The sequence below is a fragment of the Eucalyptus grandis genome, chromosome 2, assembly GCF_016545825.1.
Source record: "Eucalyptus grandis isolate ANBG69807.140 chromosome 2, ASM1654582v1, whole genome shotgun sequence".
NCBI classification, from domain to species: domain Eukaryota; kingdom Viridiplantae; phylum Streptophyta; class Magnoliopsida; order Myrtales; family Myrtaceae; genus Eucalyptus; species Eucalyptus grandis.
The window spans coordinates 44,437,641-44,456,437 of record NC_052613.1 but is presented as its reverse complement, the minus strand read 5'-3'; the positions used below and the strand labels follow the sequence as shown (position 1 = coordinate 44,456,437).

The following is an 18,797-nucleotide window of genomic DNA, read 5'->3' as shown; positions in this document are numbered from 1 at the left end:
GGTATGCCATACTCCCCAATCTCTACATTACAGCACACAGTATTTGAAGAAGGATAGATTGGAATTGCTTCCAAGTGGGCGCATCCATACACCCTAGACAACTCTAACAACTATCTCGTATTTCCCTCCTTTCAAGCAGTTTAGGATGCTCAAATTGTTCCATTTAGTTTCAAATGCTCATTATATTCAAGATAGCCAAACGGTCTTTCAACATTTAATTTGATAGCAATTCCTCCTACTACGATCCAAGTGCCTCACAGAGGAAAGTTTTCTTGTGTATGGAAGCTTTCTATCAAAGACAGCAGCAACACTTTCTCGTCCTGGAAACACCAATATCACTACCGTTCCCCGATCCTCCCGAAATTTGACATCTTTCTAACTCTAACATTCCACATTTTCGAGAACCATTCATCAATATTATTATGCTGGAATACCCATAAGGTTTCCAGCTCAACCATTTAACCCGTCCTCCTTAAAAACTCGATTGGTTCATTCTCATCCAAGAAATTGTCCACGTGATCGATATTTCTAATGATAAAATGGACATCGGTAAACTTTCTATGATTTACGAGCAAAAGAAAGCACGATAATGGAGAACCCAGCTAATTAAAGCTCAAGAAACTGCGATAAGAAAGTGATGCCACATTGCATAGAAAGACAAAACGAGTGCTTACGAACAGCTTTCACTTTCAGGAGTAAAATCAGCCACAAAGCTTACGAATTGCTACTATAAATATCCAGCCAATTATTCAATTATGCGCTTGCGTATCGATGCCCCGCACAATCACACAATCATGTAGGAGAGTTGGTTGCCCATACCGAAGACAGACTCAAAGCAAAACTATCGTCGCTTTTCCAAAAGAGAAAATCCATCCTAAGCACCCACCAAAAAAAAAAACGAAAACTTGAAATCAAGCGCAGTAAGCACAGATCGCCAAATTCCTCCTCGATCTAGCTCTTTGTCCGATCCTTTTTTTTTTTTTTGTTGGGGTTGATAGGATATCGAGGGCTTTTCTTAGGGCCGCGATTAATCATGGGGTTTTTTAGGGGAATTATCTGGAAACCTAAGCTGACCACGGTTCCCATCTCGATTGACACAATCTGCCCAGAGGGACGACAGGGACGACGGGGAAACAATCCACCGCGAACATAGAATACACACGTGAGAGCAAGCGAAAGAAACACAGACTAGCATTCGAATCGTCATCTGCACAACGAAAACGGTCAGCCCAACGCACGCAACCCTAATTCGCTCCGACGGATCGTGGAACATAGCAAGCACGCAGAGAGATCACATGAACAACTAATTAATCAAGAGCAATCTGAATCGACTATATTCAAGTTCAAGAAATTCAGATCTAACACTCCCATGACTACAATCTAGATTTCCACAAATTTAAGCCCAAAAAAAACTTACCTTAATGCAATAATTTACCACAAACATCAATCAATTGCAAGTAATTTGAAAATTCTAGAACTTTTTCATGTATAAACTCTAGAATTTCAAATTTAAAATTCTCTCTCAATTCTCAACAAAATTTTGCAAATTATATATGGTTGGAAAGATCTCGACGTGTAGAACAAAAACCCTATGGTTTCAGGATCAATCGAGAAAAAAATCCACATAAAAAAGTAATGCCCATGTTCGGCTCAAAGAGGAAGATTTTGAATCTTACCATGAAAAAAAGAATTGGGTTCAACAATCATATATAACTACGCTCTGATACCACATGTAGAAAATTATTCACATGAATAACTAATCAATCATGAAAACTGGATCCATATATGATTGTAAAACACCGACTGTTTGAGTTCATTACTACAAAGACAAATATGGTCATTGCTTTTGGGACCCTTTTTGTCAATGTTCTTATTGTACAAATTCCCCCGATGAGGTAGATCCTTTACAAGACCCCACCTCGACGAAAAGGCCGAAAGATAAGATTTTCCAAAGGTACTTGGACGGAGATTCATCCGTTGACACTCTTGGTGAATGTGACAAATACCAATTCATGGTTTCCTATGCACCACCTCCACCACCAGAGTCTAGTACTACATCTCAAGCCTCACCACAACTACCAAAAACACCACCATCTCAAAAGCAAGTTCTCTCTCCATTTTATAAGCCAATCCTTAAGTGGGCCAAGAAACATTCCTACCCGCTTGAAGTTCCAGCAAAAATACCATCCACTTCTTCAATAGCCATGTTCCAAGAAACTGACTTTCCTCCTCTTGTCAAGGAAGAATCAAAACTTTCGTTCCCTGCTACGGAAGAGTTTATTGATCCTCATGGCAGATACCGCCATGTTCCTAAAGTTCCTAATCCTACTGATGTGGATGAACATGGGAGTAAAAAACCTCCGCCGCCGAAGTTGTTCTAAAGCGGCAATCGAGACTCGTTAGCACAAAACAATGCCTTCAAGGCTATTGATTCCAAGATCGGAAATGTGCAACAAGATCTCCGAAAATATGATGAGAGTACCAAGAAGATACTTTCTGAATTCGTAAAAGGCTTCATGCCTTGGAATCAGACAACATCTTGGGTACCACTACCTTGAAAGCCCAAAACCAGAAATAGAGAAGCTCAAGAAGCAAATTCAACTTCTTGAGGAAGGAAGGTTCAGACCTTTTGATCCACTGGCACCTCCTGTTCGAACCGGGTACATACCTCCAGCACCACAAGTATCTGTTTTTGCCAATATTCCAGAAGATACCTCCAGAAGAGAACCAGATATGGTGGAATTACGAAATCGTCTCAAAGCCCTGCAAAAGGAAAAAGGGAAACAAAAGACGCCACCAACAGAATCAAGATCAATTGTTATAAGGGAAAAGCCAGGCCAGATGATGCTATCCAATCCATTAGAATCCTTTTTGAAGGATTTGGGTAGACAAGAAACTGAGCCTAATACACAACAGCATGAGCCTGATACTGTTATCCCAGAAAAACAGATTATGCTAGCTGAGCAAATTTCTTCTACTACATCAGACTCATCATCCATTTCCTCTTTCCCATCCCTCTCAGATCATACCACTGATTCTCCCCCTATGGTTCCACCAACCTCACATATATTTATGGCGACACTCCTCCGGACTATGACTATGAAATGGAATCAAATTATGCCGATCCAATTTGGACGGACAAGTAATCCCACCGAAATGATTCCACCGGACATGTGTCTATGGCATCAAAACAATTCTTCTCCATTGATGATATTCCTTATCCAAAATGGCCAGAAAGACTTGAAGAATTTCATACTTGGCTGAGTACACAATCCATTACCAACCATGATATGAATGATGTCCTTACAACTCGTTACAAGATTCACAGGGAGCCTTAAATTCTGGTGGCAGTCACTCTCGGAACAAGACCAAATTACGTTCCTAATGTCACCCAATTTCAGCCATGCCCTGACTTATTTATATCATGTTTTTGTGGGAACCCCGGGAGATCTCAAGGAGCTGAAAAGAAGAGAATTTTTCGAAAGAAGATGCTGCTCCCTTCAGAAAAAGCATCTTGATAAGCATTATCGACTAATGCTTCAGCTCTTTTACCAAATTGGAGCAGATCCAAATTTAAAGCATGTCTTCCTTACTTCTATCCCCAAGGAGCTATCACAAATGGTTGAAAGATCTTTCTTCGGAAAGCAAAGAAGAATACAAGATATTCCTCGGGAGAAATTCAGCAAGAAGTCCATCTATGTCTTGAAGAATTATGCTTAAAACGTCGAATGGTCCGAACATACATCACAGATGACAAGCGTCTTGAAGGAGCTTGTTCCTCTCAGAAGCTAAAGATCAAATGCTCCAAACAAGATTGTGATGGTACTTGTGGCCGTATTCCCGAAAGAAAAAGCACTACAAGAAATACTTGATCAAGAAATCCAAACATGGCTCCAAGCATTTTCGGAAAAAGAAGAAATGGAGATATCTACGCAAAAGGAAGGATCGCACAGGCCATACGAAGTCAAGTCGTTGCTACATCTGCAACAAAAAAGGACATTTTGCCAAAAATTGTCCTCAGGCGAAAAAGGTCGATTCATCTAATAGAGAATGAAACAGTTTATCACTTGAAAATGATGATATTGAATCCTTATTCTCTCGCGATGATGAACCAACCGAACAAACTCTTTGTGCCATCCCTTTTACCAAACTGCTAGTGACTCCGAGCTCGACTCGGAATCAAGATATTTTCACATATCTCCCACATCTTGAGAACCAAATCCCGACATATTCTCAAGTCATACTCACTTTGTCCCCATTTCCCCGTTAAAATCCTCACCTCGAAGTTTGCCAAACTGTCAACGTCATTGCTCTTATCGACACGGGAGCAAGTTGTTCCATTCTAGACACAAAAGTTCGCCCGAAGAATTGGACTCCTTACATCGGATACTTCAGTGCACGTCAGAGATACTTTCTCCACAAATGTCAGAACCACACCAGTCACTGTCCAGTTTTTTCCTCAGTGTTCCATAACCACAAGAATTTTTGGATCAAGCCTTCCCAATAAAGATTTGATAATTGGGTGGGATATCATAACTCAAATCTCTCAGCTTCGAATTATCCCTGGAAAAGGTCTCAGATTTAAAGACCAATTCTCTGAGTTTGTCAATATTCAAAGACTCTTTTCCATTGAGATGAGTTTACTAGATCCAATCATGCAAAAGTTGCTTGAATCTTGTTCGAATCTCATTCAGAATTTGCCCAGAAATGTTCTCATCCCTTATGGCAAAAACCTGAGTTCTTTGTTCGTCTTCCTTTCAAAAAATGAAGACATAAATCCAACCAAGGCTAGCCACATGGGAATGAAACCAGAACATTTGGCTTTGGCTCAAAGGGAATGCTCGGAACTTTTGCAGCAAGGTCTTATTGAAGTTTCCGATTCACAATGGGCTTGTGAAGCCTTTTATGTCAATAAGCGAGCCGAGCAAAACAGAGGAAAAATGAGATTAGTGATTAACTATCAACCTCTCAACCTTTTTCTCCAAGATGACAAATTCCCTTTACCATCCAGAGACTCTCTCTTTACTGGTTTGACCAAAGCCCACATTTATTCCAAGTTCGATCTCAAAGCAGGATTTTGGCAATTAGGCATTCACCCTGAAGACAGATCCAAAACAGGATTCTGTATCCCAAACCAGCACTTCCAAAGTGGAAAGTTCTTCCTTTTGGTTTAAAGGTAGCACCATCCCTTTTCCAAAAGGCTATGTGCCGTATTTTCCAACCAATACTATCAAGTGCCGCTGTGTATATCGACGATATTCTGCTCTACAGCCCGGATGAACAGTCACACTGTCAACTCCTTGAACAATTTGCAGAAATCGCGAGAAAGCATGGCATTATGCTCTCTCAAAGAAAGATGAACATTGCCCAAACAGAGATTGAATTTCTTGGTATGCACCTCAACAAAGGTACATACTACCCCGGCCACATATTGCTCAAGAATTGCGAAGTTTCTGAAGACAACTTCACGACGAAACAAGTCCAGCAATTTCTTGGGATAATTAATTATCTCGAGATTTCGTCCCCAATATTGCAAAGCTTCGATCCCTTTGCAAATCATGCTAAAAAAGCACTCCCCACCTTGGGAAAGACTCGCACCAAAGCAAGTCGGCGAGCTTAAGGAGATTATGCACGGGAATCTCCGCCACTACAAATACCATCAACGGGTAAAAGAATTCTTCAAACCGACGCCGTGATGAATACTTGGGCAGCCGTTCTATTCGAAGAAATTGATGGTAAGAGACTCCTTTGTGCCCATAAAAGTGGAAAATTTTCCCAAGCTGAAATGCATTACCATTCCACTTTCAAAGAAATCTTAGCGATCAAAAATGGAATAAAAAAATTTGAGTTTCATCTCATCGGCCACCACTTCCCGGTGGAATTAGACATGGCATCTTTCCTCGGATGACCAAGTTTAAACAAAAACAGATTCCAAATTCTCAACTGCTTAGATGGGCAGAATGGTTTTCAAAATACTCCTTTGAAACAAAGCATATTCCTGGAAAGAAAAATGTACTTGCTGATTTCCTATCAAGGCCAAAAGCACCAGCCGAGATCAACATGTATATCAAAAGGCCTGCTTTTCATATGCTCAACCATGGAGTAAAATACAAAATCGAGAACATCGAGATCTACAAAGCTGGAAATATCCCAGGAGATTATTCACAGATTCGTAATGATAGCCTTGCTGAAAACATGGAGAACCTTATGTGGCAAAGCCACACAGACCTATTCAGATTCAATGGAGGTTCGATTCTTTATCCTTGCGGGTTAAATATGAATTATCCATTCATTCATCCTCTTATCCGGAAGGAAGATGATTTCCCCGAACAACTCAAAACGTTATTATGGTACTTGACCAATAAGTATCGATAGCTTTTGAAATCCCAACCAGAAAATTCATTGCTAACCTCACAAGGATATTCTTGCTCGGGAGAAACATTCAAAAGGAATGTGATAGAAATCTTTTAGAATTTCTAAATTGGTTCTATCCTCCTACATGCCGGAAACAAGACTTAGAAAGAGAACCGAGATCGATAACGCCAAACCCCGAAGTCCACACCATCCCGTTTGTTCGACGTCCTTGGAATTTTGTAGAAATAATGGTACTATTCTCGATGCACCACTAGAAATAGGAACCACATCCTATAAACCTAACCTGAACAATCGAGAAGCTAGGATTTATAGATCTTATCCTACATCTGTTCGACTCGTGAAAATGAATATCGAGAACTCCGGAGAATCCCGTGCCGGGAAAACAAGACCATTCCCGAAGAAATTTGGAATAATGCACCCACTACGTGGGATCATTATGACCTAGCACGAAGCTAAGGAAGCACTCGGACAATACGGACAAGCCACATCGTCCCAAGAGCCTCGAAATGACAAGCGAAGATGACATTGTCCAGTCCACCGGGACCCCTATGCACGCTTTGGAGGACCTCTCGTCCCGGGATCCCTATGAACAATTCCAAAGCATGGACACATCTTTCTATGAGAGCCATCCAATTGGCCCCTGACCAAGAATTCCCGACTGGGAAGATGAAAGTACAAACGGGCTGAAGAAGAAGCATCACACCGGGCTCATGAACAAACATCCTCATCTCGAGATTGGACCAAATCCTCTCACCGAGAGGACCTTGAAGCTCTTGAAGTAAGTACGAGGCACATCTCCTCGAAGACAAAGCACGGATGATTCGGTGTGCGGCTACAATGCTCGTGACGGACGAGACCGTTGAGTCCGTACATTTTCACCGTAGCAAACCACTTGTTCACTTTTACTTGTAGCACTAGGCTAGGAATGTACCGTTCACGCATACGATTCGTTCATAGTGTGCGAATAATTCCCTTTCGGTGCCCTTGTTTGTTCCAGGACCCGTGAGCTAGGTCCCTATGTGTCCTTGTGACCTCTTAATTGCCTATATAAGGCAAGGAGGGTGTAATGTTTTGGGCAGAGTCCCCTGAAGTAAAGTGTGTGCTTTGTGAAAATCTTTCCATGGCTTTCTAAGTTCTCTCTTCTTCTCCAGCCTGGTAGGATCCTTCAAGAAATGCAGCTTGGGTAGGTTAGAAACGTTTCCATCCCGGCATCTCGGGGTGTCTCTAGGCTCGAACTAAAGGGCCGAGTAGTTTTACGCTAAAAGGCTGTCCCTGAAGGGCTTGAACGGGGTTGTTCGCCCATGTGGGATGCATACTGCAGAAATACTTACTTTCCTCCCCGGTTCTAAGTCTAGGTCCATTCTTTTCTGATAATTAGTGATCTATCGGAATACTAGATCTTCCTCTCTATGATTTATTTCGATATAGCAGTTTTCAATGGGATTAAAGCAACTGATAAGTGTGGCCATCCTTCCAACATGGAAGGGGGAGGTGAGGGGTTCAAATCCCCACCTTCTCAATAGGGATGGGGTGGGGACGCGTGAGTTTCAAAAGTGAGTTTCAACTCCCACGCCCTGCAAGAGGTAGGGCAAAAGTTTGAGAGTAAGTGTAGAGTAGGAATAGAATAAGACTAACCAAAAAAAAAAAAAAAAAGTAATTGATAGGTTTATATGTTATAGAAGGGACCTAGCAAACCCTAATTAACATTCGTCAATTGGGTTCTTCCTATTATGGGCTTCAGTTAAATACAATTGCCTACACTTTGCTACTCAACTAGGCCCATTATCAATAGATGTCAATACCCAATTTAATCAAATCACTGTAGGGTTCAATAAATATTGAAATATCCATTAATCCGATTATTTAAAATAAAAAATTAATTAATTAATGTAAGTTCATATTATAGAAAATTTCCAACATTAAGACAATTCATCAAACTTCCGGCTAGAGTTATGGAGATGTTGAGCTTAAAAGCAGTTTTTGTCGTTTTGCGGGCAAAGCGGGAGAAGCGTACGGTTCAGATGAGCAGGTCAGCCCCGGTCGACTTTTCATGCGGATACGATGGAGCGGTCAATTCCCTGTCGTTTCCCAAACGCGGGACAGGAGCTCTTTCCCATGGATGTTCAATGAATTGGGTACAACTTGAGCATCGTCCTGGAAAAATCGACCCAAAATCAATTTGATTAGCTGGAAGTTTTCTTCAGTTAGTGCGATGTGACTTATTTCTTTATAATGTTGGTTTAAATTCGGAAGAAATTTGGAACCACGTGATTCTAAGCAACGTTGAATGAGTCCTTTCATCGACTTTTGTCGGCCAAGAGTGTTTAGTAAGAAACGTTTATTTGATGCTCGCCGAAATCCCGATGAATTTACTATCTTAATGAGTTGGTTGTGTTGTCTCTTCTTTTTCATTTAATTAGTAGTAGTTGTTGCTTCTTTTTCATTTAATTAGTAGTAGTTGTTGCCAATCCCGATGAATTTACTATCTTAATGAGTTGGTTGTGTTGTCTCTTCTTTTTCATTTAATTAGTAGTAGTTGTTGCCCTTAGATTATCAATAAAATTTCACAACAGCAAAAGGATGATGTATCGAACGTACATAACATCACCTATCGTGCATCATGACTAAGCCAAACATGTCTAGTTGCTATCTAATTAAAGAGAATGTGTATTAGTCTTATGGTCTCTAAACAAGTTGTTTGCATCATTTTCATTGGTTTGTTTAAATATTTAAATTGTGGTTACATATGGTTTACACTTTCCAGATGAAATGGAAAATCCATGAGTTTTATGCTTATCAATACAGGTGGTTTTACATTTTAATCTCTCCATCCTTTTATTAGCTATATTCTAATAAAAAGTCAAAGAATTGGTTGGGTAGTCAAGGCCCAACCGTGGTGGGCCGGGCAGGTGGGCCGCGCGCGGGGGAAGGAAAAGGAAGGGGGTAGGCTGGGCCAAGGCCCGATCCAGCCCGATTTCCGACCCTTAAGTTTTTTTTTTTTTTTTTTTTTTTGCGACTAATTAACTTTTGAACTTTTAATGCTATTAAGTCTTTAAGTAAAATGAAATTAGAAATTATTAGAAATTTAGGTGTCAACAAGTACAAATTTTGAAATTAGAAATTATTAGGTTTATCAGCATAAGAAAAAAAAATCATATCAATGAAAAGTCACTTGAGAAAAAAAAACAATTAAAATTTCATACTATTGTGAGACTTAACCAAAAAAAAAAAAAAAGAGTCCAGCCTCATGATTCGAGTACATGTAACTCTCTATAGGGTATCCTTAACTCTCAAAACATTCAAATATATCTCAATATGTTTCAACCTATCTAATCACAAACTATTCGCTCCAATCTAATAGCATTAAAAGAGTCCAGCATCATGATTCGAGTACACGTAACTCTCTATAGGGTATCAAAATGTAAATCCATGAATTTTACGCTTATCAATACAGGTGGTTTTACATTTTGATCTCTCCATCCTTTTATTTGCTATATTATAATACAGGTGGTTTTACATTTTGATCTCTCCATCCGTTTATAGCAAATAAACCTAATAATTTCTAATTTCAAAACTTGTACTTGTTGACACCTAAATTTCGTAACTTTACTTAAGACTTCATAGCATTAAAAGTTCGGAATTAGTCGCCAAAAAAAAATTTATTGATTTTCAATCAAGCACTTGACTAACCAACCAATTCTTTGAGGATTCAGAGTGTCTAATAAATTTATTGTTCCTTTTTTGTTCATTATTTCCTCATCCTTTCACTAGCCTCCCAATAAAATAAAAATAGTAGTCTTCATAAGTGTCATCGTTCCCTAGTATCTCCAAGTAATTGTCCAATTCTATCCTTTGAAAATGGAGCAATAGTGCACGAGAAAGTAGTTATTTTATAAAGCCGTCACTTCAATAGAAATTTCGAAATAAAATAGACTGTTGTAATGCTTTCTTATTTTTGCAATGATGTTTCACCTTGTCATTTATTCATATCATCCACGACCCAAATGTTATTTTCTTCTTTTGCCATAACCATTTATGATTACGCAATCCCATTTTGACAAACAAATTTTATAAGCAAAACTGTCTTAAGTTATCGTAAAGATAATGACAAACAGATTTTATTAATATAATAGTCTTAGGATATCGTAAAAATAATAACTTATCATGAGTGATCAATTATTGAAAGGGTGGGTGTCACGATAAGTTTTAATTCTTTTTTTTATTTAATTTTTTGTGACTATAGTGGATGGTGACTCATCTTGTCCCACTCACATCGCTTCTTCGTCCTTCCTTCTTCCCTTTCCTTATTGCGACGTCCTCATGCAACCCGATCCAGAACCACGCTCCAACCAGAACTGGGAGACTACAGCCATGGGCGTCACCGACACCACGCAACAAGCCTTCGACCGAGCCCAAGAGCTCAAGCAGTTCGAAGAATCCAAGCTCGGCGTCAAAGGTCTCGTCGACTCCGGCCTCACCTCCCTCCCACCCCTCTTCGTCCACCCGCACGAGACTCTCTCCACCCTCAAGCCCGCCCGCCCCAAGCCCGACTCCATCCCCACCATCGACCTCTCCTGCTGCGACTCCTTCCGGCGGCCCTCTGTCGTCGCAGAAGTGGGGCGTGCAGCTCGCGAGCTTGGCTTCTTCCAGGTGGTCAACCACGGCGTGCCAACGGAGGTCCTGGACCGCACGATCGCGGCGGTGAAGGCCTTCCATGAGCAGCCGACAGAGGTGAAGGCGAGGATCTACCGGAGGGAGATGGAGACCGGCGTGTCGTTCTTCACCAACTACGACTTGTTCCACTCCAAAGCGGCTAGCTGGAGGTCAGCCCCGAACCACTTCAATTGATTTCGTACCATTTCATGATTTTTATGATAATTAGTTGCATAAAGGCTCAGTTACCAATACGATCGTGTCAAGTGTTTAGCAAATGAGACGAACTGATACATCATATATGACTGAAAGTAAGACGATGACAAACGAAAGAAAAGAATCACTTCAACCGGTGCACGGAATTATAATCAGGGATGAGTAGGGTTCTAGAATAGGACCTAGAATTTGAGAACTGGTGGGAATTTATCCAATTTTAGATTTCAAGATATGCAAGATATGTTTGAAGTTCCAAAAATTAACAACCTGTTTGAACAAGTAAAGTCCAAATTCTAGGTAGATAAAACTTGAGATAATTTTGTGTTTCTTTTAATATGTCTTTGTGTGATGGTGCGGTGTAGTCTAAACTTCCATTTTATGGTTTGACTTTTTATTTTGTCAATGCTCCATATTCTTCGTTTGTTTAAATATAAGTTGTAGTCAATTAATTGCATAAACAAATGCCGGTCATTAAAATGATTCATTATAAATGTTCAATTAATAATACATATGAAACCAATGGTTGATCCTAGAATTAATTTTGGAACTTGTGACAAGATAAATTTTAGGGTATGTAACGTAAGTCCCAACTTTTAAAAATTGAGGAGGTTCTAGATTCTAACCTATACGGAGCCTGAAAGTGCTCACCCATAATAATAATATAGGGACACGCTCCAGATATTGCTAGCTCCGAAATTAGCGGACGTGGAAGAAATCCCTGAGGTGTGCAGAAACGAGGTATTGGAGTGGAATCAACAGGTTCAACGGCTGGGGAGCCTCCTCTTGGGGTTGTTGAGCGAGGGGTTGGGATTGAGTGCTGGCAAGCTTCAGGAATTGACGTGCTTGGAGACGAGGGTCATGCTGGGGCATTGCTATCCATATTGTCCCCAGCCCAATCTGACAGTCGGCATGACGTCCCACACAGACCCAGGTGTGATCGCATTGCTGCTGCAAGACCAGATCGGTGGGTTGCAGGTGAAGCATGGCGACGAGTGGGTGGATGTGGCGCCCGTCCCAGGGGCTCTTGTTGTGAACATCGGTGACATCCTTCAGGTGAACTCCCGTCAAAGACTAGGACTTTCTCCAAAGCTCCTGAGTAAGTTACGTTAACATTCTACCATGAAATGAAGATCTTATTATGTAAATTTCGAATTTTCCAGATTATGTCCAACGACAAGTACAAAAGCGTGGACCACCGAGTGTTGGCCAACCCCAACCGAGAGCCACGTGTGTCGATAGCAACTCTCTACAACCCGAGCAATAGTGAGAATGAGTTCGGACCGTTCCCGGAGCTTGTGTCCTCGGATAAGCCTGCTGCTTTTCGGCAGTTCACCTTCAGCGAATACAAGAGGAGATTCTTCACTAAGGAGTTGGGCGGGAAAAGTCTGATAAACTACTTCAGGGCGTGATTGAGAGGTCCATAGGCCAGAAATGGTGATAAAAGAATAAGATGCATCCTTATAATAATGAAGGAAATACTGGGTTCTTCCCCTAAACTCTACTAAACCTTGTGTAATTGTTGTTCTTATGGTGTTAATTTGAATATATGCGTTTGCATATTCCATGTGAGAAAGTAACTTGTGCGATGGATTCACTAAACTCATTCCACAGAGACTGAACCAATCACGGACATGGGAACTCAACAGCAAGATTGCACGAGATGAATAGTTTACTGTCCACTGGAAAATAAGAGGCAGTATCCTGGAAAACCTACAGACGCAACGAAACAAATGAATTTGATTCTTGCCAATTACATGTACAGGCATCTATACTCACGTCTTCCCACTGCCGAACCATTCAGCCATTTCTTCATCGTCCTCAAAGTCTGGTGATTCGGACTTCCTATAAATTCTGGATGAGCGTGGCTCCTCTGGATTTGCCTTTTCCTCTGCAGTCATTCTGCTTCTTTCCAGCATCTTCATTTTCCACATTTCCCTCTTTTCTGTGTCACGAGACACATCGCTCATGCCTCCTGCAATTGGAAAATCAAGAATTCCAGAAACCTCGTTCGATGAGTTTGTTAACTTTGGTTTCTCAGTGACCCCATTCTCTCCATCCACAAATCTCACCCTATTTGTGACTCGCATTTGACTATTTCTCCTCATAGACCACATAGAATTTCTTGTTATAATTATGATTATAATTATGGTTAATGGATCAACGAATCACATTTGACTATTTCTCCCCAGAGACCACATAGAATTTCTTATTATAATTATGGTTATAATTATGGTTAATGGATCAACGAAAGCCAATAAATTAAGATAGTCTTTTTTGTTCACGTATCTCTTTTGAATTTGTGAATTCCTAAATTTTTCTGTTCATGTATCTATTGAATTCATGAATTTCCTAGATTCATATATCTTTTAATTCATGTATTTATTGAGTTCACGAATCTCTTGAATTCACGTACCTTTAGATTCGCGTATCTCTTGATTCATGAATTTCGTGGATACATACGTCTATTTAATTCATGTATCTCTTTTGTACATGAACTAAAAATCTCTATAAATAGATGAGAGCATAGAGCTTCCAATTTTATGTTATTTTTCAGTGATATCTTATTTTCTTCTTCTCCAAGATTGGTAAAAGGAAGGATATTATAAAATTGTTATCATCTTCTTTACATTGATGTTTGACTACAACAAATAGTGTGTCTTCTCTGGATTAATTTCCAACATTTCTATCTTCAACGGCTCCATGACCTTGATTGTGATTTCCAACATCATAATCTCGTTGAGACAAGCCCTTTGAATTTGATGCTTTAGGCCTTCTATAATCACACTTCAAGCATACCATATTCCTTCTAAAGTTGATGTAATTGCACCTACCAATCACAGATCCATAAGGGCAGAACAGCTCAGGAACAACTATAACTGCTCAATGTAGGAATTAACTAAAATAATGGATTAGCAAGAACTCGCGATTCACATTCCCACTCCCCAAGATTGAGTAGCCTTTCCAGGGGTTTCTCTTTGCACTGCAAACATCTAGTATTCTTTGCAAAATTTAAGAAATTGCATCTGCAAAATGCAACAGTTTCTATAAGCAAGGAGCTCTGCTCACCACAAATCAGTGAACAGGTGAGAAAAGGCATGAGAAGCAATCACTTGTCACATATCCAGTCTCCTTTTTTTAGCGGAAGATGATCTTGGTCTTCCGGCAGTTGATTCAATCTTTCCTGAGAAAAGGTATCGCATTGCAAGCATTTGATGTTCTTAGCAAAGTTTAAGAAGTTGCACCTGCCATATGCAGAATTGTATCAAATATTCGGAGCAAAACTCAAATTAATCAATAGGATGTTAACAATTGCATTACTTGGGGCAATGCCAATCTCCTTGTTTCATTGGAACATCTTTGTAGCCTTTCTCTTCCGAACTTGAATGCGAGGATAAATCACCAGCTGGTGTGGATTTCGACAAATCAGAGCCAAGTACATCGGTGCCATACTCTGCCATTTGCTTTAGCAGTGCTCTGACTGATTCCTTAACTGTTCTAGTCAGACATGGTTTATTCTCCACAGTATTGCTTACGGGGTCAAGTCCATATGTCAACAAGATTCGCATAACATCAACCGTGCGCCCTCCTTCATCTTCACCCGCCTTCACAAATGCTCTCTCACAGTTTCCCCTCAAATTGCAGGAGCTGCAAACCTGGCAAAGCAGCTGTCTGTAACGAATATGACTGATGAAACCATATAATCTAATGATTACTGCAAGTCTTTAAGAAGAGGACATACATTTCCCTCATCGATGCCCACATGCGCCCTCAAGCGCTTACCAGAGTTCACCACTTTTCTGTCTGTGCTGGGGCATCCACACTCTGCTATGACCTGAATATTGTTGGAGAAATCTTTCCAGAATATTTTGAAGCTGACAAAACATTTCTATCAGTCTAAGTCTGGATATCGATAGTTAAAGTCTCAAGATTTTATAGTCTCAAGACTTTGTTATCTCAAGACTCAAGACTCAAGACTCAAGACTCAAGACTCAAAGTTATTCTCACCGACAGTCTTTCTAATCCAAAGTGTTGAAGGAAATCCAAAGTCGAGGTTTATGATTGAGGATTTGATCCTATCCTCTCGGGATAGATTCTTTGGTTGGATAATCATTTCGGATTCTTTATATCTTATCTAAGAACGATTGAAGATCCGATGGTCGACGAAATAATCTTGGATTATTCTATTCTTGGAAACCGAGATCCCGATTGTATGGGCGAACAGATTGATGGGCTATCATCGATTCCTTATATAGCTCGGATGATCTTCTTGATTGATTCCGTCCAACGGGTAGATTGGAGGAATTCCTTTGGTAAGTGCCAACGGCTATGATGGCATGAAGGAGTATAAAGGAAGACGTTCTAGTTGTTTTAAGTGTGTGATCGATAGAAAAATTCCAGTCGAAGATCCTTTGATTGTTAGTTGAGACGAGCGAAATTGTATACCGAGAGTGTTTATACTTGGTGACGCCTTGAGCAAGTGTGGTAGATCATCTACACCTAGAAATCAAGGAAGATCAACACCGTAACAACTCTTTGATCATAGTGGAATCCAGCCAATCGGCTGTCGGTGCGAAAGAGTGGACGTAGGCTTGAATCAAGCCGAACCACTATAAACCGAGTGTTCAATTCTCTCTTTCCCTTACTCAGTCTTGCGATTGAATTTTCAACTGTTGCAAAGTCTCTAATTGTTTAAGTATCGTGCAAACATCGAGAAATTTTTGTGTATACCTATTCACCCCCTCTAGGTACTCGTACTAGCTATCTCAATTGGTATCGAGCCGTGTTCTTACTTTGTTTGAAGTGTTTTACTTCAGAGTAAAAGATCCATGGCTAGTATGCTAGCACCGGGGCTGATGGAGGGGCAAAGCAATACCAGACCTCCCTACTTCGATGGAAAGGATTACAACATCTGGAAGAACAAGATGAAAGCTTTCCTACGATCAAAGGATCCTCGGAATGGGACGTAGTGGAAAAAGGAATCACTATTGCTGCTGCATCAAACACCTGAAAGAGGAAAAGAAACCGTTGAAACCAGCGGAATGTCTCAAGAAGAAATAAACAAGAGACAAGCACTTGATGCTAAAGCAATTTATTCTTTATATTGTGCTTTGTCACCAACTGAATATAACAGAATATCTTCTTGTGTCACAAGAAAAGAAGTCAGGGGGACAGTTACATATCACTTATGAAGGAACAGATCGAGTGAAGGAGACCAGAATTAACATTCTTCTTGGTCAATATGAATCCTTCAAAATGAAACCAGGAGAATCTATAACCGACATGTTTAGTCGTTTTACGAGATATTGTCAATGGTCTTGAGAACCAAGGACAAAAAATTTCTGATCCCATGAAGGTGAACAAGCTTCTACGTGGACTCTCCAAGGATTGGAATCATATAAAGACTTCAATAAGAGAGACGCAAAGAATCATGCCATTATCTCGTAGACGAACCGATTGGAACTCTTGATCTTACGAAGTGGAACGAATTAATGAAGACGAAGATCCAAGAGGTAAGAAATCTATTGCACTGAAATCAAATGATGATTCGATGATGCAGATTCTGAAGATGATATGAATGATGAGGAGCTCGCCCTCATGATAAGAAGATTCAGAAAACTGAATAGAAAAGGCAGAAGGTTTATCCCAAAGAAACAAAGTTCTCGGAGACAGCAGACCAAGTCTCGTTGATGATGAGGAACCAAACAAAGAAGTAGTTTGCTTCGAATGTAAAAAGAAGGGACACATCGACCCAACTGTCCTCTTCGAAAAAGAAAAGAGGAAAAGCTGAGAAATTTCGAAAAGCTCTTAAAGCCGAAACCTGGAGCGATACGAGTGTGAAGAGAGTGATGAGGAATATGCCAACCCGTGTCTAATGGCGCAATCAGACTCGGACTGGATCGACTCGCACAGTGAATTTGAGGTAAGCAATTATAAAATCCCTGTCAAAGTCTCTAAATATATTAATGAGTTATGTTTTAGTCTTAAGACTTCTCTTAAAAGGATTTCCGAACTTAAAAAGGAAAACTCAGTTTTAAAACAAAAGGAAATCATTTTAGAAGAAAAGGTAAAAATTTAGACTTGAATGTTTCTACTCTTAAAGAGAGTGAAGACAATCTTTCAAAAGAAAATGCTTTCTTAAAAACTGATTTATCAAATATTTCAAAGAAATTTTCAATAGGGTCCGAAAAACTTGAAAAAGTTCTTTCAATCCAAAGACCTTACTTTAATAAGTCGGGTCTAGGTATGACAGAAGAAACAATCCCTTTGATTGATTTTCCGAAAGTAAAAGAAAGAATTAAGAAAAGACCATCGAAAGAGGCTTATAAAAATCATTTCAAAAGAGTTTTTGTAAAGCCCGTAGGTCGAAATGCTTTAAGGTGTTCTAAGTGTGTAATCGGGATCATTTTGAAAAAGAGTGTCCTATGGTTTGGAAGCCCGTGAAGAGAGTATGGCCTAATAATGCTTATCCTACTAACATGAAAGGACCCAAGAAAATTTGGGTACCAAAGAAAGCTTGAGACTCTTTTTGAATGCGAGTCTCTGTCAAAAGAAGGTAAAGTGGTATCTTGACAAGCGGATGCTCAAGACACATGACAGGAGACTGAGAGTGTTTCATAAAGCTTATTAAAGTGAATGGTGGAAAAGTTTCATTCGGAGGAAATAGCAAAGGAAGTATTGTGGGATTCGGAATTGCGAAAATTGGAAATCTCACAATAAGCAATGTCTCTCTAGTGGAAGGACTCAACTACAATCTACTCAAAGCATTAGCCAATTGTGTGATCGGTTACAAGATCTTCTTTCAAGAAGGCATTTGTTCTGGAATTAGCAAAGATTCGACTCGGTCTTTCATGGGTCGAAGGCATGGAAACATCTACCTCCTTGATGTAAAGCCAAATGAAGAACAATGCTTAATTTCAATTCAAGATGAAGCAATTCTATGGCATAGAAAGCTTGGCCATATCAACAAGAAGCAATTAGCCAAAATCTCTTCAAAGCAGCTTGTTAGAGGTCTACCTAAACCGCCATACCAAAAGTCTCGACTTATGTACTCCATGCATTCTGGGAAAGCAGGTAAAAATTCATTTAAACAAATAAATCATGTATCTACTAATCATGTAATACTGATTTGCTTCATATGGATCTCTTCGGACCAACAAGAACCCGAGCATTGGAGGTAAGAAATATTGTCTAGTAATTGTAGATGATTACTCGTTTTACACAGGTATATTTTCTAGCAAACAAATCAGAAACCTTTTCGTACTTTGAAAAGTTTGCTAAAAAGGTTCAAAATGAAAAAGGATGTGCTATTTCTAGTATAAGAACAGATCATGGAAGTGAATTTGAAAATCAAGATTTTACGAGATTCCGTGATAAATCTGGTGTTAATCACATGTTCTCCTCTCCGTATACTCCAGAGCAAAATGGAGTTGTGGAAAGAAAGAATAGATCTCTTCAAGAAATGGCTAGAACACTTTTAATTGAAAGTAAAATTTCTTCACGATTTTGGGCTGAAGCCGTTTCAATCGCTTGCTATATTATAAATAGAGTCTTTT

At 39.8% G+C, this 18,797-nt stretch overlaps 2 protein-coding genes across 2 annotated transcripts; one reads left to right on the top strand and one right to left on the bottom strand.

Moving 5' to 3' along the window:
• Nucleotides 1-10,666: 10,666 nt before the first annotated feature.
• Nucleotides 10,667-12,817, top strand: LOC104433037 (1-aminocyclopropane-1-carboxylate oxidase homolog 4-like). The gene is made up of 3 exons (XM_010045656.3): nt 10,667-11,198; nt 11,910-12,297; nt 12,405-12,817. The coding sequence occupies exons 1-3, from the start codon at nt 10,696-10,698 to the stop codon at nt 12,651-12,653; spliced, it is 1,140 nt and encodes a 379-aa protein (XP_010043958.2). The 5' UTR covers nt 10,667-10,695; the 3' UTR covers nt 12,654-12,817.
• A 1,260-nt stretch (nt 12,818-14,077) lies between these two features.
• On the bottom strand, nt 14,078-15,076 carry LOC104435430 (zinc finger protein VAR3, chloroplastic-like). The gene is made up of 4 exons (XM_039306629.1): nt 14,984-15,076; nt 14,563-14,897; nt 14,355-14,486; nt 14,078-14,267 (listed from the first exon to the last, which is right to left on the bottom strand). Exons 2-4 carry the CDS (start codon nt 14,808-14,810, stop codon nt 14,141-14,143), a joined length of 507 nt encoding a protein of 168 aa, XP_039162563.1. The 5' UTR covers nt 14,811-14,897; nt 14,984-15,076; the 3' UTR covers nt 14,078-14,140.
• Between the last annotated feature and the right edge of the window lie 3,721 nt (nt 15,077-18,797).